Source organism: Paramormyrops kingsleyae, chromosome 5 (assembly GCF_048594095.1).
Source record: "Paramormyrops kingsleyae isolate MSU_618 chromosome 5, PKINGS_0.4, whole genome shotgun sequence".
Taxonomy (NCBI): Eukaryota; Metazoa; Chordata; class Actinopteri; order Osteoglossiformes; family Mormyridae; genus Paramormyrops; species Paramormyrops kingsleyae.
The window spans coordinates 35,821,748-35,841,901 of NC_132801.1; the positions used below are offsets into that span (position 1 = coordinate 35,821,748).

Here is a 20,154-nt window from a genome sequence, read left to right on the forward strand (position 1 = left end):
TAAATATAATACACGCGAAAAACTAAATTAAGATTTATTTCCTATATATATATTTATTTTTTCAGACATAATAGGTTTATATAATATGTTTAATGTCTAATATGTTTTTCTTTTCTTTTCAAACGTGTAAAAATTGTTTGGAGAAGATTCTTTGTCACAAGTAGACTAATATCTGTGCATACATTCAAAACTAAATTAAATTTAATTGCATAGGACCAACGCAACATTTATAAACATTTTGTTTGGCTGAGGGTCCTAATGAGCAAGTCTATTACTGAAAATATGGGGCACAGGGACTCACCCTGTATGGCATGCCAATCCATCATATTTACAGGGCACCCTTCAAAAAATAGAATTGACAGCTATTGAATAGTTTGTAAGCAATAATCTGCTTGCCTTTCTGTATAACATTTCATGACGTATTGGTTAAAGCCAAAAATTAATAAGCTGACATTTGGATTACCAGAGAGGTCATGATTTTTGCACCTAGACTGAGTTTCCTCTGTGGGGCAGTGAGTGGGGATGCTGTGCCTGTGATTGAATGGTCATCCTGGGTTCAAATCCCAGGGCTAACGCAGTGATCTGACTCTTGGGTCCATGAACAACGGTCTTAACTCCAGGGACTGCCTGACCCTGCATTCTCAAAATGAAGGTTGCTTTAGATAAAAGCATCTACTAAATACATTAAAAATGTAAAATGACTTAATGGTGAGTAGTAGCAGAATATCCATTTTCCACCTGCTTATCCAGTACGGGATTGTGTGTGTGGGTCAGGTATACATTACATGGTGGGGACCAAATGTCCTCAAAATGTGATAGAAACCTGTTATTTTGCTGTTGTGGGACCAATTTTATTAATAGAAGTTCATTCAATTCAAGTACAATTTAACAAAAAATGCCATAAGACCTGTATTTTGTTTGATTACTTATGGTTAAGGTTAGGGTTGGGTAGGGGTTAAGGGTTAAGGTCATTGTTGAGATTAGGGTTTTGCCCATAGAAATGAATGGACGGTCCCCATAAAGTTTGTGTGTGTGTGTGTGTGTGTGTGTGTGTTGTCTAGGGCTGCTGGTAAGCAAAACAACTAAATGCAATTTAATTTTACAATGGGTCTTTCAAATTATGGATATTACTTAACTTGCTGTCCTCTTATGGTGAATATTATTGTACTGAGAAATACTATTATTACCATTTTAGATGTCACAATTTTGTTGATTTTGCAATAATTATGCAAATTTGACAGTTTAAGAGTTGATTGGCAAAGGTTTTAAATATTGATTGATTTTGCCTTTCCTTTTCGCAGATGCACTCCTGTGTGCTGGATGGCCCTCTTGAGCGAACCTTACAAATACAAGCCGAGTCGGCTCCTTTAGTGATCTCCCACACATCCGTGACACGTGTTTTGCTGAAATCCAGATACAGCACATGAAAGTGTTTTCAGCAGTGGATTAAACCAGAGTGGCTGGGGTCACTTTTTAGGGGTTTCCCAGTTTGCAGACTGTGGAGTCCCAAATATTAATTTGAGGTGTGGATCATCTTACTTTGTTAGTGTCAGAATGTAAACAGGATCACACTGGTTTCTACAATGTAACTAAATTAATATAACTATTCTTAAATTTACCCTAATTCAGTCACTTCACTTCTGCTTTGGATATGGTTTTCTGTAACACCCACATATTCTCCCTGAAGGCACGGTTTCTCTTCCAATACCCTTTCTACCAAGCCAAATTTGAAAATATCCACTTATTAAATATCACAAAGCACATGGTGCTGGACTAACCCCTGTTGCCACAAATCAGCAGGAATGAGTATTTACATCATATTATTAAACAATTTCCCATGTTTTCCCACAAAGGTCAGTTAAAAAGATTAAGGAACACAGCTATGAGTAATTTCACTCAAGCACTTGAGCCCTTTTTAAACTCACATTAGATGGAGATTTAGAATTAATCTGAGCTTTAGCTGTTAAATGATGCCATTCAGGATGGATTACACACATTTAACAAGCTTCCTTTTTGTAGGAACGTCGGTGAATGAAATACTAGGCATTTGATTAAAAAGATTAAAATGTAGCATATTGTTACTAAAAACTACTTGTAATAGTTCACATAGTTTACAAGTTGCAAGCACCTCCATGTTGTTTAAGAGATGTAATCTTAATTTTTGGATACTGCAGGCATCCCATGTGAAGCATTAATTTCTCACAAATGCAAAAAAATTTTCTTGTAAGCAAATTCCAGTTCTGAAAAAGCCATTGTCAGTCACCATATAGGTTTTATTGTAATCCTTTATGTATTTCACAATTATAGCCTAAGGTGTTTCCTAGCATGGTATGAAACCAATGCAACAAACTTTATTAAAATAAGGAGATTGAATAAAACATTTATACAGGACATTTCATCTTATGTAATTTCCACTTCCACAGAAACCAAGGGTGAATTATTCCAGTGCAGGAGGGATTGCAGAGGAAGCTGAGGACCTTTGAGAAAGAGAGACGTGTTACATTTTGATCATGATCATGGTCAACAATTAGCTCACATTATCAGATCTGGTTCTTATAAAGCAAAAGGATTCCCAGAGAAGGTGCACTCAGCCCCACTGCATTTAATCCAAATATAGTCATACATGCAGTGTAGTTAAAGTCCCATGGTGTCTTTATGAAGTTTATGACACTCTTATTGGTGAACATTTAAAGTGATGAGATTTCCATTTTGTGCCATGTCTGAGGCCTGTCAGGGTGAGCGTGCCTTAAAGCAATGTTTCCTAATCCAGTCCTTGGGACCCACAGTCAATCCATGATTTTTCTCCCTCCGAGCTGCCTGGTAAAGAGTCCACATTTCTGCTCCCTCACAGCTCCCTACCGGGAGGAAGCATGAACTTGGACTTTCTGTGGGTCCCCAAGGACCGGATTGGAAAACACTGCCTCAAAGACAAAGAAGCTTACGCCTCTTAGGGTTCTGCTCTCCTCTTCATGTACCCTCTGCTGTGGTCTTGAGGCAGGCCTGGAAGGCCTCCAACAGCTCCTTGCAGCCTTCCTCACCCTTCTCCTTCACACTGTGGAAGCAGAGGGTTAATATCACATTCAGTGTAAGGGGACCCTTCATTAGCACTGACCAAGCACACCACGTGCATTGACAGCAGATTGCAGAGAGGGAGATTATTCAAGGCACTGTGCATTCAAAACACAGAGGCAGGCCCTGACAGTATAAATCAGAGTGACGGAATATATGGGGGGGGGGGGGGGGGGGTGAGGAGTGAGCTGTGGCTGCTTCTCTTCTGCACATTGGTTGAAAATAAAGTGACTCATCGACAGTTCATCCAATCAGTGCGCTCGTTCTCCACTGAATGAAAGAACAGTCTGTCCGACCATCTTAGTGCTTGCATCCCCTTTGGGTTCCCTCATCACTCTCGAGGCAACGGTACAGCTGCTCATGTAAGACTTAACGTGGTATTAGATCTGCACAGCGGGTGGGGGGGGGGGGGGATGTCCTGGAGGCCACACTGTGGAGGGGAAAGTCAGGCTTACAATACAAACAAACTGGGCAGGATACCTTAACGGGGATATTCAGGAAAAGGCTATACAAGGAGGAAGTATGGAATTTTCTATGGGCCCAACAAGCTGACTAAGCAGATTCTTCAAAGAGTACAGTGGTAATCAGCCATAGTAGTTTAAATATTAACCATTTACTTATGTGCACTAAACTAGGTGAAAGGGATCTATATAATATATATGACAATTACATTACATCTTCTGTTAAAGTAATATAATGATGCTCAAGTCTGATTTAACACACGTCTAACACAACTGTAACGGTTTAGGGAAAACTATGATTAACCAGAGACACATTTACATGGTTAGATACCCCTGGGTTATAAGACTTGTTAGAGGCCTCCGTAATATTTTCTAAGATGATGTAGTTGTCAATTGCTTGGCCCGAGGGGACAGCAACTATAAAAGTTGTCGACCTGGGTCAGTGGTGACAACAGAACTTGTCGACTGGGGGTTAGTGACTCACACAAGGTTAGTTGAGGCCCTTTTTCAGCAGAGGCCTCTGGGCTTAAGCCTGGGTAAGCCTGTGCATTAAAGGGGCCCAGCCAGTAAAGAAAGGGCTGTGATTTAAAGTTTTGTCGAAACATTGATGCTACATCAATCAGGAATGGCCTTTGCCCTGCTGAACATCTACATGATGAGCTTTTCATGCAGCACTGGCACAAACAAGCAGCCGGGCAGACAGGACTTAGCAGTCAACTGGCGTTTAAGCACTAACTCATGTTGAAGGGAGCAAATGTGATGAAAGCAAGGGCACAAAGCAGAGATGACTGCAGCTAAGTCAGTACAAAATTCAGCTGCTTTGATTAAAATTAAGTCGGCACTCACTCAGAAGATGCCACCCTCTGTCTCCTATGTTGACTGGCACTGCGCTAATTAATAAATTTCTTGAAAATTAGAATATTGGCATTTCAAAGTATGATAAATATTAGATCATACCATAAGAGTGGCACAATGATACAGTGGATAGTACTGTTCTCTCAGTGGTTGAGGATTTGCATGTTCGCCATGTGTATATGCAGGTCCTCCCACTGTCCATAGAGATGATGATGCAGCCTTGTGCAATATAATGGACTGGCATCCCGTCCAGGGTGCACCCCAGCCTTGTGCCCAGTGATGGACTGACTGTATCAGATCAGCAGTTGAAAGTTGGATCAGCAGAAGAGAGCTTAAGTCTTAAGAGATGCAAATACAGGTAGTTTTTAAAATGGAAATTGAGTCATAGGCTATTAGTAAATAAGAAAAACACATCTGTATAACATGAATCCCTCTTTGGCTTATACACAATTATTTCCCTGCCTTTTTTCATTTAGCATAGTGGAGAAACATGCATGAGCATACAGGACACTTGTTACCCGTTTATCCCAGCTAGGCCATGTGCTTTGTTTTGAAAGTACCAAATTTTAGGCATGGAACAAAAACTGATTTGGATTGTAAGTTTGGTCCAAGTGTGTACAAAATGGCTGCATTGATTCAAAACCCCCAATCAGACTCAAAGTTAGAAGAAAATCAGGCAAAAACCAAAAAGCCATTCTAAACTGATTCACTAGTCATAACATTACTAATACAAATTACTGCTATTTTTTCATGTTAAGGTCTTACAGTCAACTTCAGCTACCTGCCCTTGTAGTAATAAATAATATGCTTTTACTTAGAAAGGGCATTTTTCAATATGCTACATAGAGCTAAATCATATCCAGACACAGCCAAATGAAAATGTCAGATTGTTACATTTCATTGCATCTTTTTTGTATTATATCATTGACCATGTATCTGACGGTATACAGTATCCTCTGAGAGGGTGAAATATACAACTCTATTAATTTTCACATCATCAGTTCCATTACCTAAAATATGAGTGAACAGTCTTACAAGAAATAGTCTAAGAGGCATATTTATGAAATTTTGGATGGTGAAAGTAAAAAAAAGCATTAACACTCAAAAAGTTTGATCTGATAAAGTATTTGGAACGTAATGGTTGGGTTGGGTTTCGAGTGATCTCCTTCTAACCCTATTTTTCTCCATATGGTCTACTATCTGATATCGAGTTACAGCATAAATGCCTGTATACCTGTCCATACATATTATAACCTGATCACACAGAATAAGAAGCCAGTCCAGAACAGGGCAGATATACACACACAATCATACATGACAGGCCTAACTGTCTTTCAGAACTAGAATTTGCTTACTACAAGAAGACTTTTTAGCATTTTTGAAGTGTGAATACTTTACATGGGATACCTGCAGTCTCTGGACTGCAGAAGGAAACCAGAGTACCACAGGAAAGCCAAAGGGGAGCATTTTACAGGGAGGACATACAAACTGCACACACACAGCGGAGGTGGGACTTGATCCCACCATCTCTATAGGTGTGAAGCAACAGTGCAAAGCACTGAACCATTTACATTTATTTTTACTTAGCTGGTGCTTTTGTCCAAAGCGACATGAATAGTGACACAAATAGCTCAATAACCACCGTGCCACCTGACCTGAATATTCCAAATTTTAAAACAGTGTATGTGTTTATGTGATATCTGTGGCAAATAATCAGGATTTCCTTACTGACCCTTATGACAACATCCCTTAACAGTCATGTGAGTAATGGCTGAAGCCAACATGGGCGCAGAGTAACCTGACAAAAATAGAGAGCAGGTCAGAGCCTGCTGAAAGTGTAATTATCTATATCTATTTAATACAACTAAAAACTACAAGCATGAAAGGCGTGCATCATTTAACCCCCTTCTGTTGGTTTAAATCCCCTACATTAATATGAAATTGATTAATATATAAAGACCTTTTTACAGTAAATGAATGGGGTCTGTCACGCAGTCTGTTAACCTAGATCAAACACATTAATTTAAACTGCGAAAAACAAATGAGTGCTCTATAAATTCACCAAACTCCAGCTTAGTAACAAAAGTTATTCAACATTAATCTGTAAGCATCTGGTAATCAATTATGGGCAAAAAAAAACTAATTTTCTTGTGCTTATTTCAATGTGTGATATAATTAACATCCTCATAGATGAGCGTGGTTGTGCAAAATATACATTGTTCGTATTCGACAGCGCATTGTCTTTGACAATTGGTTCTGTAGCTCTGTTACAACAAACCCATACTGATCGGGAGAACAACTCGACTGTCCTGCACATTGTCTGTTCATCCCCCACAGATTATCCATGGACAGACAGAGAAATAACCATCCTCCATGATTGCGCATCACAGTACATGAAAACAAAACAGGGGTTGTTCATTGGAGAAGCAATGTAACAAGAAGGGTCACACACCATATCTAGGACACACAAATTCCGCTGATCAAATCAGGCGTAAGTCAGTGCATTGTGTTTGATTACAAGCCTGGAAACCATACCATCACAGCAGTCAATCTCATTACCTGCATAAACCACTAAAGCACTACCTCGTTTTGTATTAAGACAGCACCCATTTGTTTATCTGTACTTTAAAATACCAACATAATATTGAAGATGGCCTCACAGCCGTAGTTCACATATTCTGCTATTGAATTTTGCTTATCCATGCTGTAACCTCCTGAGACCCGACCTATTCATTTATGTCCGTTGTAGTGGACATTGTATTTTTGCATTTATTTTTTCACTGATGTTGGGAAACGTATTTATTCTTGTTGTGCACTAAAGAGGACATGCTGTGAAATTAAAATAAGAATAAATTAGAAAAAATTTAAATTGTAAGATGTCTTATTTCCTCCAAAGACAAATAACCTACAATTGAAGGACACTTTTTTCCTTGGGTCTCAGGAGGATATTACATAACAGCAACCTGGTTCTATCATTCATTAATGCCCCTCTTCATACAATAGCCACATCTGCAGTCGGGTGCACCGGAGACTAGAATGACTAGCCAACATGGGTAGGTTGACCACACTGGCATGGGACCATCAGGTTTGCACCCCATGACTGCCTTAACGATGAACGTCCTACTTACCATTTATCCAGATCCTCCTTGATGACCTGGCAGACAGCAGGGACAAGAGCCTCCATGCGGACAGTCACTGAGGTCTCCGAATCTGACATATTTTTGCCGTGATGTGCGTCTCCGTGATCCCGTGTGCGCGTGTGCAAAAGAGGGGGGAAGAGGTTAGAGTGTGAGAGGGAGAGGCGGAATAGTGGGAGGGAGACAAAATGATGGGGGGAGAAAGAATGCAAGCTGTCTGTCCTGGGGTGTCTGTCAAGGCATGTGCAAACACGTCCACATGTTTGTGGCGAGGGGGATTAAAACATTTTAAAAGTTTTAATTATATGTAACAGACTTCTCAAAGATGAAAAATGTAAAGAACCATTTTCAAATGGTTTTAAACATTTATACATTTCAAACAGCATAGCCTTAGGCAACTGTTCTTTACCACTATAATTTAACACAAGGGAAATTAACAAGGATGTTATCAGACTATTTCATCCTCTTCATTCGTTGTGCGCATTTATAAAGTTTGCCATTGGATCCACCAAGCTGATTTTGGAAAGGACATCTAGTGGCTACCTCTATAAATTACAATACATTTATGGCATCGAGCAAACGCCCTCTTGTGGCTAATCTAAGATATACAATAATTGCAGTCCATCCAATATGCTTCGGCATAATTCGAGGAAACTAAGGAAACTGCAACAGCTTTCTTTAATGCCAGCATTAATTTACTTATTTATATCGATTAATGGGATAACAGCTCCTTCAGTCATTTCAGCAACAGAATATTTCAGTTTATTCTGTACGCCTACAATGAATGTTGCAAACCTGAAAACTGCCTTCTTCAGTTAAAAAAGCAAACTTTGAGGATATGTTGTGTCAGTATGCATATTCTGTCACCCGTTGTTGTTAAAATTAATTACTGTAATGTCAGCTTTTGTTTTGTATCTGCAATTTTATAAAGGATATAAGATAAATAAGAGTAACAAACAACTTCTACGCAGCATTAACGGTTTGGTACAACACGAATGTGTTTATGTATGCAGTCTTCAGTATGCAGCAAACACGTAAGAATAATTAGGACTTATGCCTAATAGAGACGATAAGCAGGGGCGCAAATACACTGTAAAACAAATTTCCATTCCTATTCTATTGATTAGACAAAGAAACTACAGGTTACCTGCTCGACTTGCTTTTCCCCAGAGCGCATGCGCCAAACACTCATGAAAAGTAAAGGCGAACTAAACAAATATGATTCAGACCGCTTAATTAGTTTTGTCAAGTAAACCAAAATGTCAGGGTAATACCGACATTCTTTCTATGTCTTATTTGTACTGGACAGAACTAGAACATTTACATGCATACCAATAAGCATATAGTGTGACTCAGCCCGTGTACTTACAGTACTGTATGGACAAAAACTAACAATGGATAACCGAACAAGTGCGTTTTCTTGATTCAGTGATGTGTGTTACTTATTTTATTATAAAGCCAGCAAGTCTCAAAGGACTAAATCGTAATTTAATTTAATGTTGTGAAAAGTATCTAACACGATATTCATGGTAGGCTGCGGAATCGTTGCGACCTTGAATAGGACAGGCGGTTATCCCAAGGTTTCTTCCTTCTAGGGAGTTTTTCCTTGCCACTGTCGCCTATGGCTTACTCACTGGGGGCTTTGGGTGGGGATGCTGTAAAGCGCTTTGGGACAATGTAATGTTGTGATAATGCGCTATACAAAAATAACTTTGTTTGTTGTTTGTTGTTGTTTGTTTGTTACAGGAAATGGATGGACGTTATTTATAAAGTCTATCTTATGTTCTGTCACAATGTCATGGACAGGCATACAGTACATTCACTATCAGGATTTGAATCACTGTGACCCTAAATGTATAAGAAGGTTTTTGAGCAATGGATCGGTAGTTGTTTTTCAGTATTTCCCTTTTAATTTACTTCTGTGTCACCATTGTTCTAGGTTTACCCACTGTGTTTATCCACAATTTTATTTTTAAACATCACAGAACAACACCTTACCTTATCTAACCAATCAGTTTTGACTTTAGCTATTAACATTACTGCTACAACCAGTGTTGATAGAATCCATAACCACTTTCACTGAACAATTAGAAATCTTAAAAACCAAGAAATCTGATTGGACAATGAGTGCAATTATTAGAGTATAAGGGCACTCAGGTATATCACATCAGATGTATCACTACCCTTTACTGTTGTATCTAAAAACCATTATATTTAAATTTAGATGATGCAAAGTAGTTGGGAATGAATGAGCTGTGTTGCTTTGGAATGTTTATGTTGCTTGGCAAGAGTCAACAGTTCGGCAGGAACTATTTTTTTTCAAAGTCCATAAATGTTTAAATAAATAATCTAGCAAAGTATTATCTGTTGTGACTTATTACTGTTCGCTTATAAATGCTACTTGATGAACTGTTGTATAAAAGCAATAACATACGAGAAGGAGTGTGGTTGTCCTCCAATACATCACGGCCGTGATTAGGGCTGCCACCTGTTCCTTATAATGCAGGCTCGCCCCGTATAATATGGGATGCAGCAGTTCATCCAATACAGGACAATCCTGTTTTATAAGGGACAGGTGGCAACTCTAGCTGTAATTATCTTCAGCACTCATCCTATGGCCTTCTGCCTACAACCAAATCACAGCCGTGTTATGTTGGAGTACAACCGCATTCCTACTTGTATGTTATTGCTTAATTGTAATTTGGCCCAACGGTGTCTAAAGGATACTCCCTACAAATGACATTTGAAATAACATGTTTTCATAAATTTAATCAAAGGCACAGGAATCATTTAATTTCCTAGTGCTCATTCTATTTCATATGCACAGTGAAAACTATGAAAAAAGGATTTGTGTCACAAGTAGATAGTGTCTTCCTGGTTTGAGCTGTTGAGCTTGTTAGGGGACACATTTGCCACATCAGTTACTGCAAGGGCTGGTGCTGGGAGGGCATGGGCTTGCAAATTCATGTTAATGGGCAATAACATTCAGTCCCATTAAGGGGATGTGATGCGATCCCTGTACTTGCAGTCAAATGTCTTGCGAGGTGCCATCAATTTCCTGTACTTTTCTGGGAATTTGGCTGCATGTCATGTTAACAAGTATGTGGATGGACACACAATTCAAATCAAAATGACTAAATATCTAAAAAGTCTTACTTAAGGAGAATCTTAAAAACAAATTTCCCATAATAGTTTTATATAAGAAATTTCTATTCCATACTCATTGATTAAATATTATATAAGTTCTTGTAGGTTCTAATGTAAAAGCTATGAATCTATGACTTCTCATGGCCCAGTGCATTCTGCTTCAAGGGGTTTGCCAACTTGCTTTGCACAGAAGCTGAAGATATTCTGCATTCTTGGATTATTTTCTTTCCTGGCACTTTACTGCACTCCCTTAATCATCCTATTAAAGGGTAAAAAGAACTTTGCAGTATAAGGAGGAAGTTTCATATTATAATATGTGATGAAGGCAAATATGTAACAATTTGTCTAAAATGCTTAGTACAGCACTGTCTGTAATACAGGCACTGGGGTGTGTGATAGCAAAAGAATGATAATCCAAAAGGTTCTTAACATTAATTCCATCCATCCATACATACATACATCCATCTTTCGAACATCCATCCAGTATATGGTTTTGGGGTCTTAACTTTAATTGCTCCAGTAAAATATACAGCTGTATTTTCAGGAAAATGTGAACAGAAGCATCAGCCAAACACAAAAGTGTTTGAACACTCAAAAGACTGATCATGACAGCATGAATATTATTAAATTATAATGACACCAGACAATTACATTTTATTTCAACTCTCTTCCATGCAAAAATATAACATATTGAAAATACAGAAGTAATGCGGAGTGTTTTTGGTGTTAACAGGAAAACCTATTTGATGAGTCTGTTCACACCCTTGCATAATAATGAGAGATGTCAATGTTTCTCATTAGTTACATTCAAGAGTGGGCTTCTTTGTAAATGCATTGCTTCTATTTTTAGGCATTGTAGCTTCATTATAGGCGAGATGGACTCTATAAAATGGGAACAAAGTGATGGATATCTAAAGAACAGCAGAAACAAGGAGCTGTAAAGTGAACAAGATGGTTCAGCGGTCACCAGGGAGCAAGCTTTTGTGGACAGGTGAGATTGTCATGTATGATGTCTTGTGTATCTCTCTGTCATTTTCACCTGGTCTGGTGGTACTGCTCATAGACACCAAGCCTACCCTCCTCACTATAGTACATACGATATAAATCAGGCCAACTTTTTGTGTTCTCACCTAATTTTTCAGCAGGAGAATGAAGTCCTGGGAAGCATATAGCTCAAATATTTTATCCTGTGATGTGTATGCTAAATTCTTTATTCCTCTATTTCTGCTGCAGTGCTGCTATGTTTCTTGGCTCAGGGTCAATCCCTTGACCTGAAGGACCTGATGGACAGAGCAGTTCAGCTATCAGACAAACTGCACTTCCTTAGCGCATCTCTAAAAAATGATCTGGTAAGTATTTGCACTATATATTATATGTATTATATGAGAAATACGCCTCCAAAACACAGTGGGTGGATTACTTGTCAATCACCATTAGATTTATCGCAATTACTTGTTGGTTCTGTTGAGTTAATCACAGTAATCCCGACTACTATGGGTTGCAAAGCCCTTCTTCTCTCACCCTAAGTTTGTAGTATGATCCACCTGTGAATTACACCATCATTGCAAATGCACCACAGTGGGTAAAGTGTACTTTGATAACTTGTCCCGGTCAGGATTCCCATCTTCCAGTGACGATGGGAAAGATTCCCAGGCTGTCTCTGTGCCACACATCATCTCTGAACACCCCTACTGAGAAAAGCCACGCACTCAGCCTTCCGGTGAGGCCAACACTGTTCCTAGCACTTGTTGCTGCCTCTTCCCTCCAGTATCCTGTTATCCCAGGCAACTATTCCACCTTCATATATCCATTTTGAATTTCCTGCTTCTCTTTCCCATCTTTCCAGACTACAAGGACTCCATGGTAAAAATATGTTAGTGGAATTAACATTAGAGCACAGTATTTGTGAGATCCCGGAGTGCTGGTATCTTTGAGCAGGTTTTCTGTTCCACCTGATGAGTTACTATCTGCTTAAGATCAGGTGTGGTTCATCAGAGACCAAGACCATAGAGAATCTGCTGGATACCGACACTCCGGGATCAGGATTAACATAGGATGCTGACATTGACTGGCTAAAAAAACAGTATTCCCCAGTCATGCCAATTAACTACTGCTGGCACTAACATCCATCGGGGGGGGGGGGGCATGAATGTTATGTTAAACTACATGTGGGAACTGAAGAGCTGAAATATTTGTATGTGGTAATGTCCCTCACGATGATTATCTGCTCTACCCTGGCAGGAGGCGGAGCTCCTGTCTCTCATCCGCACCCTCCTCCTTTCATGGAAAGATCCCCTGCTTGCCCTCTCATCAGACTCTCTGCCTTTCGCACATCCCTACAAAAACAGGCTCTCCACTAAAGCCAGGCAGCTGCATGAACATTCTGACAGCCTCAGCACCGGACTGAAGACACTGGCTGACAGGGTGAGTTTGGACTGTGGTTCCAGATAGCTTTTTCTTTAGGATTTTTGTTTTTTTTCTTCCCCTTACCTCCATCTTAGCCGGAGAAAAAAAAACACATGATCGATAAGTATTTCACTCGGGTAAATCTATATTATAGGCTAAAAACGTGTGCTTTTTTCCCCACAGATGGGAACATCGTCGTCCTCTCATTCCCCCATTGCTTACAACAAAAAACTTGGAGAAGACATTGAATCACAAACGGTCAACTTTCACTTCCTGTTGTCCTGCTTTAGGAGGGATTCACACAAAATTGACAATTTTCTCAAAATCCTTCGATGCAAGGCTGACATACTCCAACAAGCATGCCAATAGTCCAAATGTAACCGTTGCTGTATTGTCCACTTCATGTGGATTACACCCAAAAATGAATGGTGAAACAAGGAATATACCAGTTCAGTTAGTTTTTGCCTTTGGTTCTAAGCGTTTTCATGTGTAACAGTCCAGTGTCAACATAAATAACCTGTAATCCAAGACTTCAGAGAACATCTTGAATTCCAAGCTCTTGGCCTAATTGGTATTTTGCATATTCAAACTTAACCCAAGTAATAAAGCTTTGAGTCTGCTATAGTGTCGAGTATTTTTGATAAAAACAAATTGGAGAAGGATCTGTGTGTGTGTGAGATATAAAACAATCAGCAGAATAATTGTGGATTGTCAGGTTTTGCCCCCATAACCCTGACCATGGTGAGTGTTTGAGGAAGGACAATTTTAAATGAATTGCTCAGCAATTACAAAATTTATGCTTTACTTGCTTTTTCTCCACCAGGAAGGGTGTGAATGGTGTCCAATTTATGCTCTGAACTCCAGCACCAAAAGGTCAGGTCACTGCATTTTGGCACTACTATTAACGATCACGGCCAAAACCGTTCACTATACAGAGGTGCAACAAATCAAGTACCTGTGCAGTAATGTGTGAAGTAGGACCTCCCAACTAAAATGCAACATGAAACCGTTCTTCAGGACCATCTTTTTTCCTGCATTTAACTGGGAAATACAATTAGACGACCCTCTTTATTGCACAAAATCTGAATATGAAGCAGCTGCATGCAAAACTAGAGGGAGTCTTGTTTCATGTGACATTTATTTTATTTAAAATGATACAAAAATGGCTATTCCAAATGACTCACTCCCTTGCATTTCTTCCTAACAGGAAGATTATGCAGTCGTTTTTTCCATCCAACAGATTACTTAAATCGTGTACATTTTTGCTATTGTAGTTAAGTTGTACAGTTTACTGGGCTCAGAACATCCTTTGTCAAGGCAATGAGGGTGAAATACTGGGCAAAATAGTCTTAAATCAAAGAAATTTAGATAGTGAATAGTATGTAACATTTCCAACAAGGGCGCTCAGTTTACACATTAGTACAGTATTACAGGGATACATTTTAAAAAGGCACAAACTTGTGCAGTTAATGACATTTGACATAAGGATCAAGGATATTCAGATCCTTATATCTCAAATGCATTTTATCATACTATAGCATCACTAAATTTCTATTCCTATACAATACATTCCATGTAACTATTGCACAATATCTCCATGCCGTTCTGTTTTGGCCTCTTCATTTACAAATAAAATTTAAAATCAGAAACCAGTGAACAACAAAAATATTTCACAAAAGCAAAACAGAATGTACAGTACTAAAAATGTACACACTGCATATTTCAGCTTGCTACTCATTAAGGTTACCAACAATGCCTAACGCATTCTGTACTCAGAGGTCTTGGTCACCTCACACAGCTGACCCTTGAAGTCCACATTAAGTGTGAAGTCCAGATCCCGCTGCAAGTAGAGAATAACAGATTAGAAAAAAAACGAATGATGTATTCTAAACAGACCCAATGATGCATGACAATGCTGCGATGACATTATCAAGAAACTTACATTGTTCTTAGCATTGGGCTTCAGATGTATTGTCCCAAAAATCTCCTCACCAGTCTTCACAGTCAGATAATCATCAAGGTAAAATACTGTCTGTTTCCAGTGGGTATATGGAGACTCTGGGCCTGTGAAATACAAGTGTTACAGTAACTACATATAGGAAATAACAGTTGACTAGCATATGTAGTTTGTTCTGGCCTCTACCAAAGTCCTTTAGTTGGACTAAAGGAGGCATTTACCACTTGTTCAAAGACCTACACACAAATCTAGATGGAGAGACTCAAAAAAAACAAAAACACCACTGAAGGAGAGCATGCCAGGATCAAGACACTTGCCAGTTGAGAATCCAGTCCTCTTGTGACAACACGTGAACTCAATGTTGAAATAGGTAACTAATGCGTGGATGTAGTCATTCCTCTTCACTTGCAGGCAGAAGGGGGAGGAGAAGGACAAGTCTTCCAGCTTGACAGTGTACATGTCCACTTCCTGGCAAGAGATTTAAATGGTGGTCTTGCACACTACTGCTTTGTTGGGGACTGTTTCAGATTGTCTAGGAATGCATTTCAAATCTTCTAGAGGCAGGCACACAGGTAACTGTACTACCAATATTCATTACTATGCTGCATCAACTTACTAAACACCAAAGAAAACTTTCAGCCATGTGGTAACACTGGCATAGGACTGGGCATCGTTCAAAATTTTACAATACCAGTACAAGAACGATACCTTAAATGATACCAGTTCCTGAACAATACTCCCCCCCAATACCAATGTTTTTAAATCAATTTCAACAAAAAGACATTAAACATTACATCACTAATCTTATTTGAACAAGTCGTTTTGTTAGTCAATTGGCTAGTTACTGGGGGGATCGATCGCAATCATAATGGGACACACTTATTTACATTTTACGGGGGCTCTCAAATTCCATCAAAAGTTTGGAGTGAGATTACATCTGTTAATGGCGCAGCGTTCTGATGATCTCACTCTAACGACTATATGGTCGACTATATGGTTGCAGCCTGGAACTCTGGAGCCACACTTTTGATTTCTTAGACAAAAAACACCACATGTGAGCCAGTTCACAAGGTTGTCTCTGGGCAGACGTTTCTCCTCTACAACATGTTTGTGCAACATTACACAGCCACTCACCAGTGACTTTAGATCTTTACACAAGTGTGCTGTATGCTTATTAGCTCACAGACGCTGAGATTTACTGTTTGGGCATCAGAATTTGGCACCAAAATAATAAATTTTTCAATCCTCAATAAGATTGGTACTTTTGTGCTACCGACTGAAATGCTCCAAAGTTTGGTACCCAGCCCTAGGCTAGCATTTTTGGACTATTATACAGACGTGGAGTGGGTGAGGAGCAACTGTCACACGCTAACAGAATTAAGATCTAATGTTAGTCAACTTAGATCCTGGTTTACTAGTATCATATACTGTATAAACTGGAATATCTGGTTTCTCATTAAAAATAAGCACATGTCCATAAACTCCAGTTTACACAGGAATTTTGTAGCTGCAGTCAGTTTGTCTGTCACAGTTAAATTACTCTTCAAGGTAAGACACAACACAACCTTCATATCCATAAACAGCACAGTGTTCTACAACTCTTCACCCTCTGTGCTCAAAGCTGAAGCAGCTGCATTTGGACAGACCGCTATAAGAGATGACTGACCTTGACAAGGCAGGAATTGCTGACCAGCTGTTTGGGATCCACCACATCCACCAAAGGCTCCTTGATGGCCACCTCTTTGATGCAGGACATGTCGAATCCATGCACATTCTCCCACCCTACCAAAAACAAACTCAAAATATATGGTTTCTGCAAGAATTCAGGAACTCCTGCTGAGACACAGTTGCCCCAAACGTCATGGCAAATTTTTGAATGCATTTTTATAACAGAAAGTGTCGACAACCTAGCTCATACTCACAATGAATTTTGTAGTCTTTGTATTGCCGGTCTTCAATAGCTGTGATGTACAGTGTAGCTCTGTCTGGAAATATCAGACCATCTGGTTTCTAAGGGGAGAGATTTACTTTAGTCAGCATACCACAGACACACCGTATACCTCACTCTCCATGGCCGCTCTTCAAATGCACCCTTACCAGCCACTTGTCCCGTGCATAGATAACAGTATTGAGCATGGACTCATAGAACAGGCAGTAGCCCATCCACTCTGAGATTATTATGTCCACTTTCTCCACTGGAAGCTCCACCTCCTCCACCTTCCCCTTAACGATTGTTACAACTGAGAACAGAAAAGGGTAAAAATGCACTAGAGTGAAGCAGCGGACATCTCCATTTGTAGGAAGTATATAGTTTAACAATATCAATAGAGTGCAAGAAATCTGAAGACCTACTGTGATCGAGCTTGTTTGCCTTCACAATCTTCACAGCATAGTCTGATATACTACTGCATTCAATCTGGGAGAAAAAGGGATACAAGATAAAACCAAATATGTTACTGGTACTCCATATTATTATGGAAGATTAACATCCAACCCCACTCCCAATCCAGCTGCAAGCTCACCCCTATAACTTTCTTAGCGCCTGCTTTTGCTGCAAACATGCAGAGAATCCCGGTTCCACTGCCGACATCAAGAACCACCTTGTCTTTGAACAGGTGTTTGTTGTGAAACATCGAGTTACGATACGTCAGGGTACGGACTTCATCTTTAAGCATCTCCTGCAAAGAATGGGAAAAGGCTTAGATTCTCATTCACATTTAAACACAGTGAAGTAATTGGCAATCTAATAAAGCAGAATAGATGACTCATCTCACCTCATGAATGCCAAAATGGGCGTAAGAATCAAAGTAATAGTCCTTTGAGGTCATGTCCTCTGCTGAAGGCTTTGTGCTATCCCCAGGGGTCACCTAAGAGAAGGATGGGGGGATGGGGGGGTACAACTTGATCATCATTTGGAGTTTCCCATACTGACGGCGGGTCACGTGGACTTGCGGGAGGAACCAACGTAGGATTGCGTTTTAATTTCCACTCATGCCTGAAATTACTTAAGCGTCCGGCATGCTTTAAACCATGTACCTAATAAAAATATTAACCACAGAATTTCCTCAAGAATTATATTCCGCTAGTATGCCCTCATACTCGAGGCAGTTCGTCAGAAGATCGCGGCCCAGCTTCAATGAGACCTTCATACAAGATATTTAGGTTTCTACATGTATGCACCAAACCATGCCTATGTAAAAATGAACATAATACACATCACATTACATGTAAAAACGTTTGGAAAATACTCAAAAACTCTACTAAGAGTACATAATATGCGATGGGTTTCTAAAATAAAACACTGAGGGATCTATCCAACACGCGGTCGGGCGGGAGGAAAAGAAAGGCCGGAAAATGCGCACATGGCTAGCTAGCTTCACTCAGAGCCAACAAAACGCCACCTCGTTGGCTATCTAGAGGCTTCAGAGAACCGCCACGTTGTATCGCTAATTATAAGTAAAAAGATCGGGCAACGTAAATGCTCATTTAACTAATAATTTCAATTAAATCAGAATACTTAAATTCAAGAAATAACCAGACAATCATAACTAGCATGAAATCAGACAATAGTTGTAGCGGAAGCTAGTCACACTATATTATATATTATTATAATTAAGTTTATTATAATTGTGCTAAATAGAAAAAGCCTACATGAAAATACCGAACAAAGGGGCTGCTAACATTTAAGGCAAACGTGCAATCCACAGCCGCGATTTGCCAGAATCGACAAATACTGCAATTTCTAATACGTAACACAGCACAGTTCTCAAATTAGAAACGACGTTTACGACTGCAAAAATAAAGGTTCGCACAAAGCACCCAGACACTTACTTCCATTACTTCAGCGGTCGCCGCCATCTCGACAATGAATCGTAAAGAAGGACCACGATAAGCACAAAGGCTTTACCTCCCGCTTAAAGCAACGCGAATCAACCTAGCGTGTTCAGATACGTCACAAGGGGCCGGGCGGTGATTGTATAGAGGCGAGCCCGTTGGTTTAAACGTCAGCTTGATTAGCATGTATCCGCCCCTAATTTTCTTTATCGAGAATGACGCATCGATTACTCGCCATTGAGATGGAATTCGTGAGTCTTTTCTTTAAATTGAAACTTCGGAGTTTTTTTCTTTGATACTTTGGAGTTAGTTCAGCTGAAATATTCGTTCTGACTCATTCACTTGCGACAATTTCACCTTAAACATTCGCTTCTGGAATCCCCTTGGACATTTTTCCGGTGTTATGCCGAAAAACACACATCCCTGCCGAAAAAGGCATCCCTGCCGTAGAATGCATGCCGGTTTTCTGACGAGTTGAGGTTTTAGGGTTTTTTTTGGGGGTTAGAGTTAGGGTTTTAGGGGTGTTTTGGAGTTAGAGTTAGGGTTTTTTTGGGGGTTAGGGTTTTAGGGGTGTTTTCGGGGTTAGGGTTTTACGGGTTTTTTTGGGGATTAGGGTAAGGGTTAGGGCTATCGATTAGCACTACGGTAGCCTAACTCGACAAAGTAGCTCAACTCGTTTCAGATCAGCGACCAATCAGTCATTTAGAGACAGGCATGCATTATACGACAGGGATGCCTTTTTCGGCATAACACCGGCATTGGATATAAATTATTTGCATTAAACGCATACTGACTATTTTAGCTATCCTTGCACAATCGGAAGGAGCTGAAGGAATATATTCAGTGACCATTCACTTAAAAGATTACTTGGTAACACTTTACTTGAGGGGACACAGATAATGAGTATTATGCTATTAATTATGTATTAATTAACCACAAATTAAGATGTTCTTTCATCATTAATGAATCATGATGCATCTTTTATCTCAAGCAAGTACTATCTGTTAATTCTGTAAACCTATATGAACTACTGAAGGAACTACTATAGGAACAAATTATGAGTAATATAGATCTTGCGCTTGTTCATTGTTCATGAATTGTGATGTCATTTTTCCCAAGCAGTTACTATATTTGTTAGTTCTGTAAATCTATGTGAACTACTGAATGAACTATTGAAGGAACAAGTAATGAATAACATAAGTTAAATACTGATGTCATAGTTGTTCATTAATGACGTTTCATCTCAAGTAGCTATTTGTTCAGGATTTGTTCATGATTTGTACTATAG

The 20,154-nt window shown here is 39.4% G+C and overlaps 2 protein-coding genes and 1 long non-coding RNA gene across 3 annotated transcripts; 1 reads left to right on the forward strand and 2 right to left on the reverse strand.

The window, feature by feature from the left end:
- Nucleotides 1-2,252: 2,252 nt before the first annotated feature.
- On the reverse strand, nt 2,253-8,679 carry LOC111851350 (uncharacterized). The gene is made up of 3 exons (XR_002839995.2): nt 7,514-8,679; nt 2,943-3,052; nt 2,253-2,477 (listed from the first exon to the last, which is right to left on the reverse strand). It is a non-coding gene; the product is annotated as an uncharacterized lncRNA (long non-coding RNA).
- A 2,849-nt stretch (nt 8,680-11,528) lies between these two features.
- LOC111851268 (prolactin-like) lies at nt 11,529-13,669 on the forward strand. Its single transcript, XM_072712681.1, has 5 exons — nt 11,529-11,660; nt 11,903-12,018; nt 12,285-12,389; nt 12,911-13,093; nt 13,259-13,669. Exons 1-5 carry the CDS (start codon nt 11,621-11,623, stop codon nt 13,442-13,444), a joined length of 630 nt encoding a protein of 209 aa, XP_072568782.1. The 5' UTR covers nt 11,529-11,620; the 3' UTR covers nt 13,445-13,669.
- Nucleotides 13,670-14,194: 525 nt separating this feature from the next.
- Nucleotides 14,195-19,010, reverse strand: LOC111851370 (protein arginine N-methyltransferase 1-B-like). Its single transcript, XM_023826233.2, has 10 exons — nt 18,864-19,010; nt 17,807-17,899; nt 17,555-17,710; nt 17,385-17,448; nt 17,130-17,272; nt 16,955-17,042; nt 16,699-16,814; nt 15,350-15,500; nt 15,018-15,139; nt 14,195-14,915 (listed from the first exon to the last, which is right to left on the reverse strand). The coding sequence occupies exons 1-10, from the start codon at nt 18,888-18,890 to the stop codon at nt 14,832-14,834; spliced, it is 1,044 nt and encodes a 347-aa protein (XP_023682001.1). The 5' UTR covers nt 18,891-19,010; the 3' UTR covers nt 14,195-14,831.
- Nucleotides 19,011-20,154: the final 1,144 nt, after the last annotated feature.